This window comes from Myotis lucifugus, unplaced genomic scaffold, assembly GCF_000147115.1.
Source record: "Myotis lucifugus unplaced genomic scaffold, Myoluc2.0 scaffold_28, whole genome shotgun sequence".
Classification (NCBI taxonomy): Eukaryota; Metazoa; Chordata; class Mammalia; order Chiroptera; family Vespertilionidae; genus Myotis; species Myotis lucifugus.
The window spans coordinates 3,664,247-3,680,869 of record NW_005871076.1 but is presented as its reverse complement, the minus strand read 5'-3'; the positions used below and the strand labels follow the sequence as shown (position 1 = coordinate 3,680,869).

Here is a 16,623-nt window from a genome sequence, read left to right as displayed (position 1 = left end):
TAGAGTGGTGGCCGTCAGACCAAAGGGTCGCAGGTTTGATTCCCAGTCAAGGGCATGTATCTCAGCTGCAGGCTTGCTCCCGGATCCTGTCCGGACTTGTGTGTGAGGTAACCAATAGATGTTTCTCTCTCCCTTCCCCTCCCCTACCACTCTCTAAAAAAATCAATGGAAAAAACAGCCTCATTCCTTTTCTCTGGATACTGGCTTGGGTGAGGATTTTTTAAAAAGCTAAGGTAACTTAATGCTGAGATGCTGACTGTAGTTCCTGGGGGAGCTTGGTGGCCACTCTCACCGCTCCATACTCCCCCCGCTGCTCAGGGATAGGCCACCTCTATCAGCTCACTCACTGCAAAACAAATGCTGAACACTATTCTATTCACTTTTTGCCTTTTTTTTCATAAAAGCAAAAAACCCTCTTCTGATTTCTTTCGGTTAGCCAAAACAGGTATTGTTTACAGTGCAAAAAGGGTTACCTGTAACTGGAGCTGAGCCAATGAAAAAGGAAAGCATCTTTAGGTGCCAGTTACTTACCTGGTCAGCAAAGCGAGGTATCGGCGCCCTCACTAATTTCCCTTCACCCGTCCTGTGGGAATGGGACAAGCCACATGGTCCGGCCCAGAGGGAGGCCGGCCCCCAATCTTTATTCAGAGACCACGTTGAGGAAGAACATCCTGTGTGTCTTCTTGGGCAGTGGCCAGGGGATCCTTGGAAATGGGCTCGGATGTCTCGAAGAGGAACCCAAGGCTTTCACAAAGAATTGGAAGACACCGCAACTGGTGACCTCAGAGAAACAAAGAACTGGACCCGGGGCTCCTGACCTCCTCTCCCCATTGTTACTTATCTGACCCCACTTATTGGTAAAAAAAAAAAAAAAAGTCTTTACTGCTCAGTTCCTTTTCATTCAGAAAACAAGAGGCGTGTGTTCACATGTTCAAAATAAAAGCCCAACTTTCATCGTGATTGGCATATGAATTAAAAGTAATGAAAAAAGTTCCCCCAGCCACATAACCTCAGAAGGGGCGGGGCCTCTACCAAGTTTAAATGTATCTGGGGGTGGAGGTGCATCAGGAGGCAAGATATTCAGTGGATGGAGTTAGAGGTCAAAGTGACTTGTTTTGTACAATATCTATCAAGAAAACTACCAAGGGCTTTTCTGTTATTTTCTTAAAGCATGTGTGTGCATGAAAATCTATTAGAGGGGCACCAGGACATTCAAGCCGCAGAATTTTTGTACACTGGGCAGGGCAGGCCATCCTTCCCCACCTCCACCACTTCCTACTTTGAATTTTGCTGTCCGTCTGTTACGAATACTCGCCCGTGGGGGGAGGGCTCCCCAGAGGAGGAATTAGCCGCACCTGGCAGGGTTCAGCTTCGTCAGCAAGAGAAGCTTCCTCCAGGGGTGCGAGGGATCGCCCCAGCCAGGACCCCTTTGTGTCCCTTTGTTCTGCCAGAGCATGGGGACACAGTCCCATCGGTGAGTATTCTTTGACAAACACGGGGCCTTGCTGGGCGAGATGCAGGGGCACGAACATACAAACACACAAGAAACAACAGTCCTGTGTATATTTAACAATATATATTTATATATATTTTCTAAATCAGTACATTCAGTTTTAACTTGTTTTTTCTTCACAAACAGAAGAACTCTTACAATAGTAGACTTTCTAAAATAAATACTATTAAAATAGAGCTTCAAAATAAATATTCTATACAAAGGGGACCTTCTGTGGTAACTTTGTTGTGGGGTGAGAAGGGGCTACAGTGAGGGGGGGGTAAGTCAGAGTGCAGTGGGATGGGAACCTCGGACAGCTTTCCTGTTTGTAACAGGAAACCAAACTGCGGCAGTGAGAAGCGAAAGCGAGATCAGACACCACACGGAGTTACCCACAGCAAGAATGGCAGCGCAGGAATTGTCATCAACCGTCACAGTAAGCAGGGCATGAAAATGCTTACCGAAGGCAGGAGCCGGAAGGCCGGGGGCGTGGGCGGGACGCCCTAGGGAACGGAATTGTACAGTGCGAAGTGGTGCTGCCCGCACCCCACTGGGTGTCTCCTGGGGCAGCATGCGAGAACATGGAGCTTGAAGGTGACAAGCTTCCAGGTGCTGGTCCCAACCAACACTTTCCGTGTTGTGCCACCTTGGACAAGTCATTGTCTATCTAGGTCTCCCTCGATGCACAGCAGGGACCCACGCAGACTTCAGAACGCTGAAAGGACCAGGCGAGCCACGTGGTCATCTGTCAGGAGGAACTGGTCTCCGCCTCCTTCCAGCTGTCAAAGCCTTGGCCGTGCAGTCATGGACCTGAGAGGGCTTTGCTGTCCTAGACGTTTCCCAGGGCGCTTGCTGGAGCGTTGGGCTTCCACAAACCGCCCTTGGGGTGGGGGGAGCACCAAGGCCCCCTAGGACGAGTGTCCTGGACCCAGGCTTGTGCCCCCACCTCCAGGCAGAACCACCACCCACTCCAGGTTGAAGAGACGTGGAAACCAGCTGGCATTTCTCAAAAAAGATCAAGACGAGGACTAATTCAGCCAAGCAAGCCACTGGTGACAGGAAACACTATCAGCCAGAGCGGCCCCAGGAATGTGTCCTTTTACTGAGAGCTGGGTCCCTTGGTGGCTCCTGACTGGTCCACAGCAAGCCAGTTTTCTTGTGTTTGTTTTTCCAAGAAGCCGAGAAAAAACATGCTGAGGGACTGCAATGCAACAGAGCTGGGCGGGGGACCGGGCTGTCCGCTCCTTCCCTCCCGCCCCCGGGAGCACACAGGACACCGAGAGCTCTGCAGACACCCACCTAGCAGGTTAAATGCAAACTAAAGAGTAAGCCAAAACAGGGGAGAAAAAAGGAAAAAGAAAACCAAAAATCCAGAAAAATCTGTTTACAACTATGTACACAAAAAGTCAGGGTTCAGGGGGCTGTTTGCCAGAAACAGGGTCTATGTAGAGAGAGGGTGGGTGGGGTAGGTGTGTGTGTATACACAGCTTATATAAATCAATTCTCCACAGAACAGGTGTGCAGAACACCATCACCAAAGTGCAACTTGCCACCGGGTCAAGTTTCCCATGGAGACATCTGAGAGAGGGGCTCGGGGAACGTTCCGAGGCCTTCCCAAGAGTGGAGGTGTGCCCTCTCGTTTTAGGGGTAACCTATTCTGAGGAAAACACCTCCAGTCTTCAGTACACGTCTGATACATTCAATTAGCGTAAGTGGTTGGCTGAATGTGTTTTTTCCCTACCATCCCCTCCATTTGTGCAAGAACATCCATACATCCATCACGACTGTGGCACGGGTAGCTACGTGAATCAGCCATAGAAAACGCAGATGCAGTATTTCCTATTTGCCTTTTACAAGCTAGCAAACGTTATATAAATAAAGCCTTTTCAAAATAATAAGACCCTCCCCTCCTCTCCGCCCATCAATAAATACCTATGGTTACAATTAACTTATTCTAAAGTCATAAGATGTTACTACTAGTCTTCAAGGGGGAGGGGAAGTTCTCGAGAAGCGCTGGGTGCACCCAATCACAGCTACGCGCCTCCTCGCATCCTTCCTGGAGGCAGCTTGTGTTCCTCCAGGACAAACTGGAAATGCGACAAGCGCTCTACACCTACTGCACTTCCAGTTTCCCCTGGGGTGGCTTTTCTGACCCAGGCCACTTCCTCTTGTGGGGGAGGGTAGAGGGGGGGACACACAAAATACCACATGAAGCAAGAACCCCGCACAACACTAGGGAGAAGGACCAGACACTACAGCGTCTGCATGCAACAAGTACCTACCCACTGGACGTGCTGCACTTTCCGAGTTCTTTAGCACCTTGAGAGAAAGAGTTGCTACGTCTTGGGGGACTGTCGGGAGGGGGTGGCGTGGCCATGCACAGAAGCAGGGCTCAACCCCAAGAAGCCCCTGGAGAATCTTCCCCCCACCCGCATTCTTCTGACTCCCCCACCAGGGCTTCCTAAACAACTAAAATAGACTCTTCTTTTCCATCCTCTGTCTATTTACATTAAAGATACAGACACATCACTGTACATAAAAGGCTATGACAGCAAGCAGCAGAATCAGAAGAGAAGAAACCGGCATCCATCTCGGCTCCACTGTCCCTCTGCCAACGCGAGGTGCTGTCTCTCTTCTTTGCTGTTAAAATCCTCTTCTTGGTGGGGAGGGGGGTTGTGTTCCTTAAGGTTGCTCGCCCCCCCAGATTTTGAAATCAGCCCTTCCTGGGGGTGGCCCAAAAGGAAGCAAGTGTTTGATTATTATTTTCTAAAACACCGTTAGCATCTGGTTTAATGACTCTATAAAAACACAATGACCGGGTCCAGAGACCACAGCCTCAGACTCATTGGCAAAATGGTATTTGGTCTTGCATTTGCCGCCCTGGGCTTCTCGACCCATCAAGTTTCTGGGAAGGATCTGGGTGGAGAGAACTCAGGACAAGAAGCAGGCAGGCGAGTCTGTGACTCAGTAAGAACCGCAGGACGGTGTTAAGAGCGCAACAACCCCACGAGGGATGGAGCTGGAAGGGAGAGGTGCTCTGTGTAGTGGCTCCTGAATCCATCCGAGGCTCCGGGAGACAGAGAGAGGGAGCGAGGCCTGGACTCGCGGGCCGACCTCTCTTCTCGAGGGCTCCCAAGTATATACAACAGGGACTGCCAGCCAGGGTCCACACCTTCCCCAGGATGTCAGGCAAGCCGTGGGGTCGGGGAGGAGAAAAGATACAGCCATCAAGACTGCACGGTTGTCTTTAAAGGTCCCTTGGCCACTCTGTTACGGGTTCCTCCCAGGCAGCTAAAAAGAATGGGAAAGAGGGGGGAGGCAGGGAGGGAGGAAGGAGAACTGGGAAGGCAGTCAAGCAGCTGCAACTTCCGGCTATGTGGCCACATCTGTCTTCTGGAAAAGAAGAATCCTCCCCCCACCACCCCGAAGCACACCATGCCCCCGCCGCTGTCTCACACCAAGTTCCAGGACCCGCAAAAAACCCACAGCGCTGCTTCTTCCGCTTGGGGAAGACAGTGGGTGGGGGGTGGGGGGGGGGGTCTCTGTTTTCTTCTGAAGCTGGGGTGGCAGCCTGGCAAGGTCACCTCTGATGCCAGAACCTCTGGCCTCGCTGCAGTCTTCTCAGGTGTCAGGAGGGAACCCAGTTCCCAGGGGAGCGCGGGGGGCTTCGACCCAAATGTCAGAAAGGCTTGTCGGGTCTGCTGGCCTGGGCGTCGCCAGCGGCCGCCTTGCAGATGACGCTGTTCGTGTGCTTGCAGCGGCAGCCGGGGCGGCGCAGGCGGTCGTAGCCGCGCTGGGCCAGCTTCACGCAGCCGGTGGCGGGCAGGTAGCAGAGCAGGCAGGGCAGCACCAGGGAGAGGGCGCCCATGAAGGACCAGCGGGCGCAGCAGTTGGAGCGGGAGCAGGAGCAGGGGTGGTCGGCGCAGGAGCCCTCATCGTCCTCGTTGGTGCAGTGGTAGAAGACCCCTTGCACCAGGCACATGCAGGTGCCGTAGTTGACCAGGGTCTGGGCGGAGCACAGGCACTCCTGGTTGCAGACCCAGCACGAGGGCAACGTCCGGGGCGCCGCGCACTCCTTGCACTTGCACTTCCCGCAGGCCTCGCACAGCAGGAAGTGCTTGTCCAGCTCGGGAGGCGCTGCGGGCCCCTTGAGGTCCAGCGGCTTGCAGTGGATGGCCTTGGGCTGGATGCGCACAGCCCTCGGGGAGGCCTGGTCAGCCACGGGGGGTGGCGCCATGTGGTCTAAGAGCCGCTGGTCGGAGGACGTGCTGCTGCTGCTGCTCACGGAGCTGGGGCGGCCACTGAAGGAGATCCAGTGGTGGGTGACGTCCTGGTCACAGCGGGCAGGCGTGGAGGCCGGCTCCGGGGCCCCACCCCGGGGCCGCTTGGGGCCGGTGGGGGGCGCCAGGCCAGGGTTGTCGATGTAGTCGTTCTCCACGTGGCTGGTCTTCATCTGGTCGATGGGGAGGATGGTGAGTGGGTGCTGGAGCCGGCTGTGGGGCACGCGGCTGTCGAGAAGAGGCTGGACCATGACTGAGCTGGGAGTCAAGGGGGCGGTCTGTGGGATCGGGGGCTCCATGGGGCTGGAGGTCCTGGACAGCACTGAGAAACAGGCTTCTAGGGGCCCTGGGGGTGGGGGGAGGAAGAGAGAATGGATTCCAGGCGTCAGTGTTTGGCCTGTTAATACCCCCATCCCCATCAGGTGCTTGGGAGCCCAAATGGGAACTGATTTCCTTTGGTGGAATCTCCAGAGTTAAGGCTTAGATGATTAATAATGACAACAACAGTAATGGTAAGTGGTAGGAATTACACTTGCTTAGCTCTTAACAAGTACCATGAATATCAAGTCACTGACTCTTCGCAATAACCTTGAAACATACCTACAATTATTATCCCTGTTCTAGCCACAGGGAACTAATGTTCAAAGTAATTGGTCCACAGTCGCACAAAACGATCAGTAGCAGAACCAGGACTCAAACCTGAGTTCATTCTTGTAGTCCCTGCGAACCATGCTCCTCATTTAAGACAGATCGCTCGATGGCGATCAACACAGGCTCTGGACTCAGATCCCAGTTCGAATCCTCCCTTCTGTGCCTAACAGTGTTGCCACGAATGAGGTTCTTGAACCTCCATGCCTTAGTTTTGCCAACTGTAAAATGGGTTCCCGTGAGGATTACATGAGAAAATGGACATCCAGTCCCTAACATCTTGCCTGGCATACAGAGCAAGTGCTCCGTAATTTATCACCATCCCAGAGCGCAACAGTGTGGATTTCCTGAACACTGTTGAGCACAACGAGCCAAGCATTGTGCTGAGGATGTGGTGACCACGAGAGAGACAGCCCCTGTGTGCTCCCGTCAGGTTTATCAGCTGGATAAACACAAGCCTTTATTTCAGTCACAAGAGAAGGAAGGGCCGTATCTGATGCCTGCACGTCCAGGATATTAACTTATTACCAGCACTTCTAAGAGCAGCAACCTCCAGCGGCTAATAACCCATGGGTAGGTGAGCTTCTGACAACTTGGATGGGAAATCCTCTCCAGGGGCACTCACATCGCCCATTTCCAAGTGCTGAGCTGAACATTCAGCCTAAATGCTATTTACTAGAATAGCTAAGCCAACCCTGGACCAGTTTCTAATTTCACTGAGAGAGTGCAATTTTAAGTTGGAATCCTGCCAGAGATTCAACTGCAGGGCCTGACACGGAACCCCAGGAAGTCACTTAAATCAAAGAGCGGAAACGGCTTGGTTCAAATTTAGAAAGTGCACATTGTTTTCTATTAGAAGTGCCATTTCCTCGCCTGCTGACCTTTACATTCGGAATTCGGCTGGAGATCAATTTAAAGAAATAGCAGCAGAAGGCCAAGACCTCTGCCCAAGGGGACATGATTTGGAATCCAAGAGAAAGATTAGACTCTGGGAAGATTCCACTGGGGGTGGGGGGTGGGAGACAAAACAGGGTGTGCAGATAGAAGGGAGATATAATCATCTTTAAAAAAAAGGGGGGGGGGTGGGTCACTGGAGTAATGTGTTACGGGTGGGGTTTCGGGAAATGCTTTTTCAAGATGCTAATGATGTTCTAATTAGGAGAGCAGATCCTGCGCCTCAGCTGTTAGGTTCATCTTCTCTCAAAGGTGATGCCTACGAGGGGATGTGGATGGATAGGTTTCCACTTCCCCACATGGCTCCAGGCTTGGGACACAGTCGGTCCATCGCAATATTCCAATTACAGGAGAATGACACCTTGCCCGGATGACTCATCCATACTTCTCAATGTCTATAGTAAGGAAGGAAGAGGAGATAAGAAAGGCATTCAGGGCAACTCAGCATTGTATTTCCCCTTCTTGGAAACAGTGGTTTGATCAGCAATGGTTCAATGGTCAGGGAAGGGCTTCCTTAGACGCGTTCCAGCCCGTCTGAAGTAAAGAGCTAGCTCTAGATGCAAAGTTCACGAAGGGGATGGGATGAAAGGGAGCTTCCCCACAGGCTCCTCATCTGTGCATCATCTATACTGCCAAATGCAAGGGGGGAAAAGCCTTTTCTACAAGGTTCAGTGCTCAGTCAACTGATCCCTCCCGTTCGCATAGGGCATGAACTGTTGGCTTAGCTCCCACTGTCTGCCTACGTAAAAGATGCTGGTATTTCTGTGCATGGTTTCTCCCATCTTGGAGAGTCTGCCTCCTGCCTCCATGTTCTCTCCCGATGAAAAGAGAGCATCATCTTCAAACGGGAGACTTCGTCATGGCAGTCGGCCCTAAGTGCCTGGCAGGTCTGCCAACCAAGTAGTCATTTGCCAAGGCGGCCTCCTATGGTCAGGGCTGGATGGGGGGATGGCAAATAAGCATCTATGGAGAGTTTTCCAAGGATCAGGTTGGCCATGGGGGGTGGGGGGAACTTCAGGGAATGCTACCTCAGCCCACTTACCCTTTGCAGGGGTTCCAAAGCCTTGCCTCTAGAATAAATGGGTTTGGGATCAACAGAAGAGGGTTAGGAGCCCCACGTCCTTTGCTTGGAGGAAAAGGTGATGAGGCGTAAGAATGGAAAATGCTGACAAGGGCACAGGATGAGACTCTCTGGAGCCAGCCAAGAGGTGCCTCAGCTAGAACCCCCACCCCAGACAAAGACAACTCGATTCCCTTATTCCAGAAGCTCAGGTCACGAATACTCAGGGTCCTGCCAACAAAATGTCAGTGGTGGCTTGAAGGCTGTATTGCCCCATGTCATTGGGCTTTGGTCTCTTAGAAGCAGGATTGGGACTTGCCATGCTGTGGGAAGGAGGGGTACGCCCTCCCCAAGCAGATGATCCACTCTCCTTTCCCCAATTCTAGTCCTGGGGTTCTTTAAAAACAACCATTTTCTGCCCTAACTGGTTTGGCTCAGTAGATAAGAGCACTGGCCTGCGGACTGAGGGTCCCGGGTTTGATTCCGGTCAAGGAGACATGCCCAGATTGCAGGCTCGATCCCATGCAGGAGGCAGCCAATCAATGATTCTCTCTCATCATTGTTTTCTTCTCTCTCTTTCCCTCTCCCTTCCTCTCTGAAATCAATAAAAATATATTTAAAAAACACACAAAGAAAACAACCATTTTCTGTGGATGAAGCAAAAGGCACGAGCAATGCTCAGAGATTTTAACAGGTTCTGTCTGTAATCAGAAGATAGATTCACTAAAAAAGTCCCATGGAAAAGTCCCACCAGGAAGCCAGGATGGGAGCAGGGCCTGCAGGGAATGGAGATATTGGCATTTAGAAGGCTCCCATCACCTTCCAGAGGCAGCTGTCAACATCTGGGCCTGCATTTAGGGCCAGACATGGGGGTGGAGCTTGGTCCACAATGACTCAGCTCTCTTGGGACAGGCTGCATGCAAGATGGCTCCAGCAGGCAAATTCTAAAATGCATCTTCCCTGAAATCCAAAACACTAATTCAAAAAGACATATGCACCCCTATAGTCATTGCAGCATTATTTACAATAACCAAGATATGGAAGCAACCTCAGTGTTCATTGACAGACAAATGGGTAAAGATATGGCACATGTGTACAGTGGAATATTACTCAGCCATAAAAAAGAATGAAATCTTACATTTGTGACAACATGGATGGACCTAGAAGGTATAAGTAAAATAAGTCAGTCTAAAACAGGTACCATATGATTTCATTTACATGTGGAATCTAAAAAAACAAAATAAATGAAGAAACAAACTCATATTCAAAGAACAAACTGACAGTTGCCAGATGGGAGGGAGGGTTGTCTGAAAAAAGTGGAAGAGATTTAAAATATAAATTGTCAGTTATAAAACCAGTCACAGGAATGTAAAGTACGGCATAGGGAATATAGTCAATAATATTGTAATGACTATATATGGTGTCCCATGGTACCAGACTTACCAGGGTGATCCCTTTGTAAGGTACACAAATGTTTAATCACTATGTTGTACACCTGAAACTAACTGTAATTAAAAAAGAAAACAAAATTTTTAAAAACAAAATATTTTTTTCTAATTAAAAAAATGAAACACAACTTTCCTATCATAACCCAGATACAGGATTCCTTCTGACCACTATAGCTAGCTCAGCAAAAACGACCTGCTGGCTAAGCAGCTGCAGGGCTCACACCTTCTCAGGCCTCACGGCCTCCCCTCCCCATTAGCAGGGACCTCCACAGGAGGGCTGAATTCATTTGGCTGACAAAGAAAAACAACTTCCGGAACTACCAGTTTGATAAACCCCTCAGAGCACAGCTAAATGAAGTCTCAAAAAAAAACAACACCCCCCCCCCAAAAAAAAACAACCCAATCCTCAATTGGTTTAGAAGATCAATCTCTACTCCCAGGACACACCCACCCTCCAGGGTCTAAGCAAGGCTGAGGCTGATGAACTTTAAGTGCAGTTTAATATGTACTCTGCTTCCCCTGCAAGGAAGGAAGGATTTATAATATAAATAGGAGGAGGCTTTGCCTCATTTAGGCTGTTTGGAAGACTGATGGCCAATTTGGAAGACTATGGACAGAGAAACAAAGCCAGCACTCCACTTAGACAGAGAAGCACCTCTACTGAGTTTTAGGTGGTGGGCCTATGGATTAGCACGAGGAAAGAAAACTTTCACTCCACTCCAACCTTCTAATAATAATAATAATAATTATGGAAGCAGCTAATATTTATGAAACATTTCTGGGTGTTAGGCTCTGTGATAAGCCCGCGATGATTTTCCCACTTAATCCTCACCAGCACCTTTGGAGGATCACTCCCATTTTCCTGAGGAAGAAGTGGAAGAAAAAAGGGCCATAGAGCTGGCAAGGGACCAGGGAAGGGCTCAACCCCAGAGAGCAGCAGCTCCAGACATTGCAACGTCAGCCCTGACTTACAGTAGTAACTTCTGGTTATTCATGGAAAAGCATGAAAGCGCCAATCATTTTCACAGCCATGAACTCTACCAGTCTCCCCAGGCGGCCACCAGCCCTTGGGGAATGACATCAGGCCATCAGCGGGCTTTTAACCAAACCAGCAGGGAAATGAAGCCAATGCAGGGCTGACATGAGCCTGGCCCCAGGTAGGGGGAAATTTTCAGTGTGGCAAGTGGAGGCTGGGGGTTTGAAATCTGCCATGAAAAGAAGGCTCAGAGCTCAATTATTACCTTCACTTCCAATTCTGTTTTCTTTGTTATCCCTTCTGTCACCTCACTGCCTCTCCCCCAGTTCACTAAGTGTTTTTATTTTTAGTTTTCTTAAAAAGTTAAATGGTCTCATTTGTAGGACCCTCAACCACCAAGGAGCCCCTAAGAGGAAACCCAGGAATGGGCGGGAATCCCCTCTCCTCCACTTGTAAAGCTGAACTTAAGGGTCCCTAGGGCTGTTCGTGGAGGTGCATCCTGGCCCAGGGCTGTGGAGAAGGGAAAGAGCAGCCAGGGTCGGAGGAAGCCAGAAAAACAGAGTCCTAGCAGACTGAACCGGCAGGAGATTGGAAAGCCCAGAGCACACAGCCCTATACTTGCAGCTTGGCCGTCTGCGAGCCTGACACGGCTTTAGTACCTGTGGGGAGGGGCTGAGCCTCAGGCCCCCAGGAACCCGCAGAGCATGTTAAATGTCATGCTGGCACCACCCACCCACCCCTTCCCCTTGACTTATCCTGGGGAGAGGAGTTGGGAAATCCTAGGAAAAGGCTGAAAACTCCAGGTCAGTTAGAGACAAACTGGAAGAGGCTCTGAATGAATGGGCAGTTTCTGCACTGCCCATTCAGTCTCAGCAGGTTCTTTCAGGGAAGGTTGTTTAACCCTTTCACAGCTCAGAAAAAAAGGTCTCTAGTCTGCCAGAGAGCCCGCCCACCACTGTCCACCACTATTGCTTGGTTCTTTGTGACAACAACCCAGTTTAGTTAATTAAGTTCCAACCAAATAATGACTTATTGCTTCAAAAAGACTTTAAAGAGGAGGGGGAGGAAACCCAGGGACTTGGCTGCCCTACGCCCTACTGAGGAAGACAATCTCCGCAGCTTTGCCGAGAATGGCCTGGTTGAGAGAAAAAAGCATTTAGGCAGCTGGATCTGTCTGAGAATCCTTGCTCTCCGCCCTACCTCCCACTCCAGCGCCGGCACTAGGGAGCTCACCTCTGGCCACAATCTGTTAGATATCACAAAAGAAAACAGCTGCTTTTCATCACTTGGTCCCATCACCGGCTATCAGTTCCCAACCCTCTTCCTCTTCCACAACCAATCAGCTGAGCTGCAAAGGCCCTACGCCAGGAGGAGTGAGAGAGAGAGAGGTCTTGTACTTTGGCTCTGGGCTATTCTAATTGGCTTCAAATTTCAGCTTCAATCTATTACCCCCATAATTGTTGTCTGCTCAGATCCCCTTAAAGAGGGATTAGAAGTCAAGAGTCAGAGAAGAATGGGGCTAGAAGAAGTCTGTTAACACTGGAACAATTGGCCCACATCAAAGTGTGTGTGTGTGTGTGTGTTGGGGGGGGGGGGTGCAGAAACCTAGACCCCCCAGGGCTCCCTCTTACTGAGGCCCGAGATCATTTTATCTGATCATTTTATCTTACCACCTCCGGGAACAGATGAACTGACCATAATTGATTTTTAGCTTACTCCTGGGATGGGGCAGGAAGTGACCCAGCCAGAAAAAGACTACCTGACGAGGGAAACCACTCTTCTGCAAATGGCCACCTGCCCCTGAAGGGCCTCTTCCCTCCTCCACCAGATCCAGCACATCTGTGCTCCCTCCCCAGTGCCCTTGCTTCCTCCACGACCGTCCTTGGAAAGAACAATCGTGATCACAGCTGAACGGTGGAGCTCCTTAAGCCCAGCCACATGTCCCGGATACAACCACAGCCTTGTCAGCTGTCCGGATCTGCAGGGTGGCCCCAGACCAGAGAGCCAAGAATATGCCGCCTCTTACATCACGCAACACCCCACACCTCCTGTGTAGGAAGGGGGCCCCTTCCACTAGGGGCCCAGTAGTAATGAATAGCACAGCACAGTCCCAGCCTGCACACTTGCTAGCTGCTCTGCTGACCCTGGCCCCACGGGAGGAGTTCTTCCTCCCCATTCTGCAGATGGGAGACTAAGGCGCGAGCTAAGCAGGTTTCCTGGCCACCATCTGCTCTGACCCAGCCCCCAGCTTGGTCTGGAAGGAGTGAAACAGTTTTCAGTATGTTGCTCTATCACCTTCTTTCTCTGGCTCTTTGGAAAAAGCAAAAACCTGTCCCAATGAGTCATTGCTTTCCCTTCTGTCAAGGAGATCCAGGTTGGCCAAGGGATGGAACCTTCTCCACTCCTGCCATTCTCCTTCCTTATCTATATCCCAGACCCAAATGTTCAACCAGATCCAGGTTTGTGCAAGAATCCTTCCCCCAAGTTTTCCTCACAAGGGAACTTCTACATCAGAAGGGACCCATGGCAGGCACTGTGGGTTCAGAACCAACTGAGTGCCGTGGGTGCCATCACTGTCTGAGAACGTGGAGGGAGGGGGCTCCTTGCTAAGCCTCCTTGGTACCAACACCCAGGACCTACACAAATGGATGGTTTGGGGGGGCCCAGAAATGGGGGCTGGAAGATGTCACACCAAAGGGCTTTCAGCGGCAGGAACTGGAAGAGAAATCCCCATATAAGATGCCAAAGTATTAAGCCTTAGAGTAGCACCCCTCAAGGGCCACTTCCGGTGTGTGTGCGTGCGCGCTAATGGGTTTTTTCTGCCCTTAATTTTTAAGTCACTGACTACCAAATTTTGCACTGAAAGGCTGCCTTTATTTGTTATTCAAATCAGTGAAAAACTCTGCACTGTGGGGTTTACCAGAATGGTGTGTGTGTGTGTGTGTGTGTGTGTGTGTGTGTGTGTGTTGCTGGTGGTGGTGAGTAAAGAGTATGACCTGGACAGAGGGTGCAATTCCAAAGAGCCTCATCTGTGTACCTATTCTGGAAGGATGAAAAAAATGATATGAGAGCTCCAAATGGTCACCATCCCCACTCTCTGCCCTGCTTTAGCCAGGAATCATTTTATTCTGTGTGTCCTGCCTCCTCCCACCAAGCCCAACCAAAGCTTGGAGACCTTACCCTTCCACAGGCTAATCTGGAAAAGGCCGTGGGAATGAGGAGAGCATTTACACTCCACACAAAGGGGATGACTCCTGAGCTCAGAATCTAAAAAGGAAGATAACCAAGAGATATCTTTAAAGTGTTCCTCTCCCTAGCTGACCAACACGTGTCCATCACAATTTCAAAAATCCGCCTCCAAAAAGCCCCCTACCCACTACTGGCCACGCAGCTCAGTGGGTCAGTGTGTGCACTGCTCACATTAGGATTCGCCTGGAGCCTGCTGGCAAGTGAGGACCCTCCCAAGGGCTGGGAAAGATGAAATTCAATTTCACACAGGACATGTCTACTACTTCTTTCCCACCATTCTGGAGAGAGAAAGAGAGAGAGAGAGAGAGAGAGAGAGAGAGAGAGAGAGAGAGAGAGAGAGAGAGATGCAGAGGCCGGCAACTACAGACCTCCCTTTCCTAGTCTGCCCCACACCCACACACGAAAGGGAAAAAAAGCTGAAAATTTCAGATGTTTATGCTCCATTCCTGTGAAGATCCAGAGAACTCTAAACATTGTGAAATCACCAGTGCAATATTGGGTAGGGCCTCAGGCCAGACTGAGCTCATTAAGAGATTGATAAACCCGGACTTCCTAGAGGCTCTGGGCCTCCAGCTTACAACCTTGTATTTCCAAGAGGCTCATCAGAGAGACTGGAGAGCCTTGGTCAGCTAACCAGACAGACATGCACTTGCTCCCACCCCTCCCCAAACTGGAGAGAATCAACGCCACAGATTTGGAAGCAGGAAAGAGGGGCTTCTCTACTGAGCCTGGCCACTCCACTGAACCCCACGCCTTTCCTTTCAGCACTAACCAAGCTGGAGTGGGGGTGGGAGGGGGCTCCCACAGCCTCCATAGTCCATCAGGCTGCCTCCTGCCCTCACCCAGGCCTGGCAATATGGATGCCCATCCAACAGCTCTCAGCTCTCCCCTCTCCCCACCATCCAGCCCCTCCAGCCCAGTACCTTCTCCTCCCATTGGTTGCAACCATTGCTTCCAAGCCATGCAACCATTTTCTGCCTCTCTTGCCTCCTCTACCCACAACCCCCAGCCCCCAATCAAAGAGAATTGAGAAACCGTCTTCTTGCACAAGAACAGCTACTGTCTAACTGCTTTTTGATCGTCTGCATAGAGGGGGAACTGGGCACAGCCCTGGCCCCAGTGATGGAGCCAAGCTCCAGCTGCCCTGGCTGGCCAAACCCGCCCTCGCCCCCCTTCACTGACCCGTGGCCTTGGCGGCTCAGGTTTTTTCAGAACGTACCGTCTCTATCCTCTCTTCTCAGTGATGTCAAGCTGGTACCACCAAGAAGAAAGGGGCAAAGCGGGAGCCTTATCTCTCCTACGCACGCAACCTCTTCCTCCAGCTCCCACACGCCCGGCGTTATGTAAACGCACCTACAGACCCAGAGCGGCCTGGGGGCCTCGGGGCCTGGCACAGTTCGGTGCCCGGGGATAGGGAGGCACGAGGAGGCCGAGGAGCCTCAGGCCCTGCAGAGGCCGGGAAAAGGACAGGCAACTAACTGCAAGGCAGTTGCACAGCATAAAATGCGGCAGCAGAGCAAAGGTCAGACGGCGAGGCACCGCCTCGCCAAAGAGAGGGAGCAGAAATGCCCAGTCCCGGGCCAGCCCGGCGCTGACCATCGAGGGGAGAGGCAGAAGGGGAGAAAAGCCAGTCCGTCATGACTCCGAAGGGGAAAGAAAAACCTACGTCGAGCATAGGCCTCTGCGGCGGGCTCTGGAGATCTACGGCAGAGCTGGCACCATGGGCACCGAGCCCGGGGTGGGCGAGCCGCCCAGGGCGAGGGCGCCCGCCGGACTCAAAAGGTGGCTCCTTACGTAGCCTAGAGTCTCCCGTTCCAGCGCCCGAGGCGGGTGGTGGCAGGAGGAAAGAGGCCAGGCCAGAGACAAACTCCCGGGGCACGCATGGGGCTTCCCGAGTCAGAGTAGGGGGAAGCCGGGCTTGGTAATGTCCTGGGTTGGAAACGCCGGTGCCAGGCTGTGAATACCCTCCGCGCCGTGCCGGCCCAGCCCAGGGCGTCCGGGAGCTGCGGCGCACCGCAGCGACTCAAGGAGGCGCAGGGAGAGGGAAGGAACACTGAGGCGCGCCTAGAAATAGCGCACCATTTGCCCCAGCCCAAAGGGGAGTCGCGTCGCGGCTCAGAGTGGGTCAGTTTCGGATTCCGAAACCGGCCAGGGACTTACTTTGAGGAGCCGCAGAATCACAAGCATTGCTTCACGTCTGTGCAAATCCCCTAACCCGAGCGGGTCAGAAGCCACTGTCTTCGCAGACGCCGGCTGAAGGAACCGGCACGGCTTCCTGCGCTCGGCAGCGCCAGCTCCGCGCTGTCAGCTTCTCTCGCAGCCTCCGCGGCGATGTTGCAACCACTGCCTGGGAAAATGGCTTTTTTATGAATGGGAGGGACGGGAGCTCCAGTGCGCACGCCCGTCGTTCGCGATTCTATGAATGGGTGGGCACAAGAGACCCCCCCGCGCGCATGCGCCGAGCTCCTTTTTTTCTTTTCTTTTTTTTTTATGAATGGGGGGGCCGGAAAAGAACT

The 16,623-nt window shown here is 51.8% G+C and overlaps 1 protein-coding gene across 3 annotated transcripts; it reads right to left on the bottom strand.

The window, feature by feature from the left end:
* Positions 1-4,248: 4,248 nt before the first annotated feature.
* SPRY4 (sprouty RTK signaling antagonist 4) lies at positions 4,249-16,441 on the bottom strand. Of its 3 annotated transcripts, none has more exons than XM_023752026.1 (3): positions 16,268-16,441; positions 7,528-7,769; positions 4,249-6,118 (listed from the first exon to the last, which is right to left on the bottom strand). In XM_023752026.1, the coding sequence occupies exon 3, from the start codon at positions 6,069-6,071 to the stop codon at positions 5,172-5,174; it is 900 nt and encodes a 299-aa protein (XP_023607794.1). In that variant the 5' UTR covers positions 6,072-6,118; positions 7,528-7,769; positions 16,268-16,441; the 3' UTR covers positions 4,249-5,171. The 3 variants fall into 3 exon arrangements, with proteins under 3 accessions (XP_023607794.1, XP_023607795.1, XP_006086483.1); XM_023752027.1 differs by having other exon boundaries at positions 7,638-7,769; XM_006086421.3 differs by lacking the exon at positions 7,528-7,769.
* Between the last annotated feature and the right edge of the window lie 182 nt (positions 16,442-16,623).

Excerpts from the sequence above, each read along its gene's own strand:
- SPRY4 (XM_023752026.1), bottom strand. The coding sequence starts at position 6,071 with ATGGAGCCCCCGATCCCACAGACCGCCCCCTTGACTCCCAGCTCAGTC.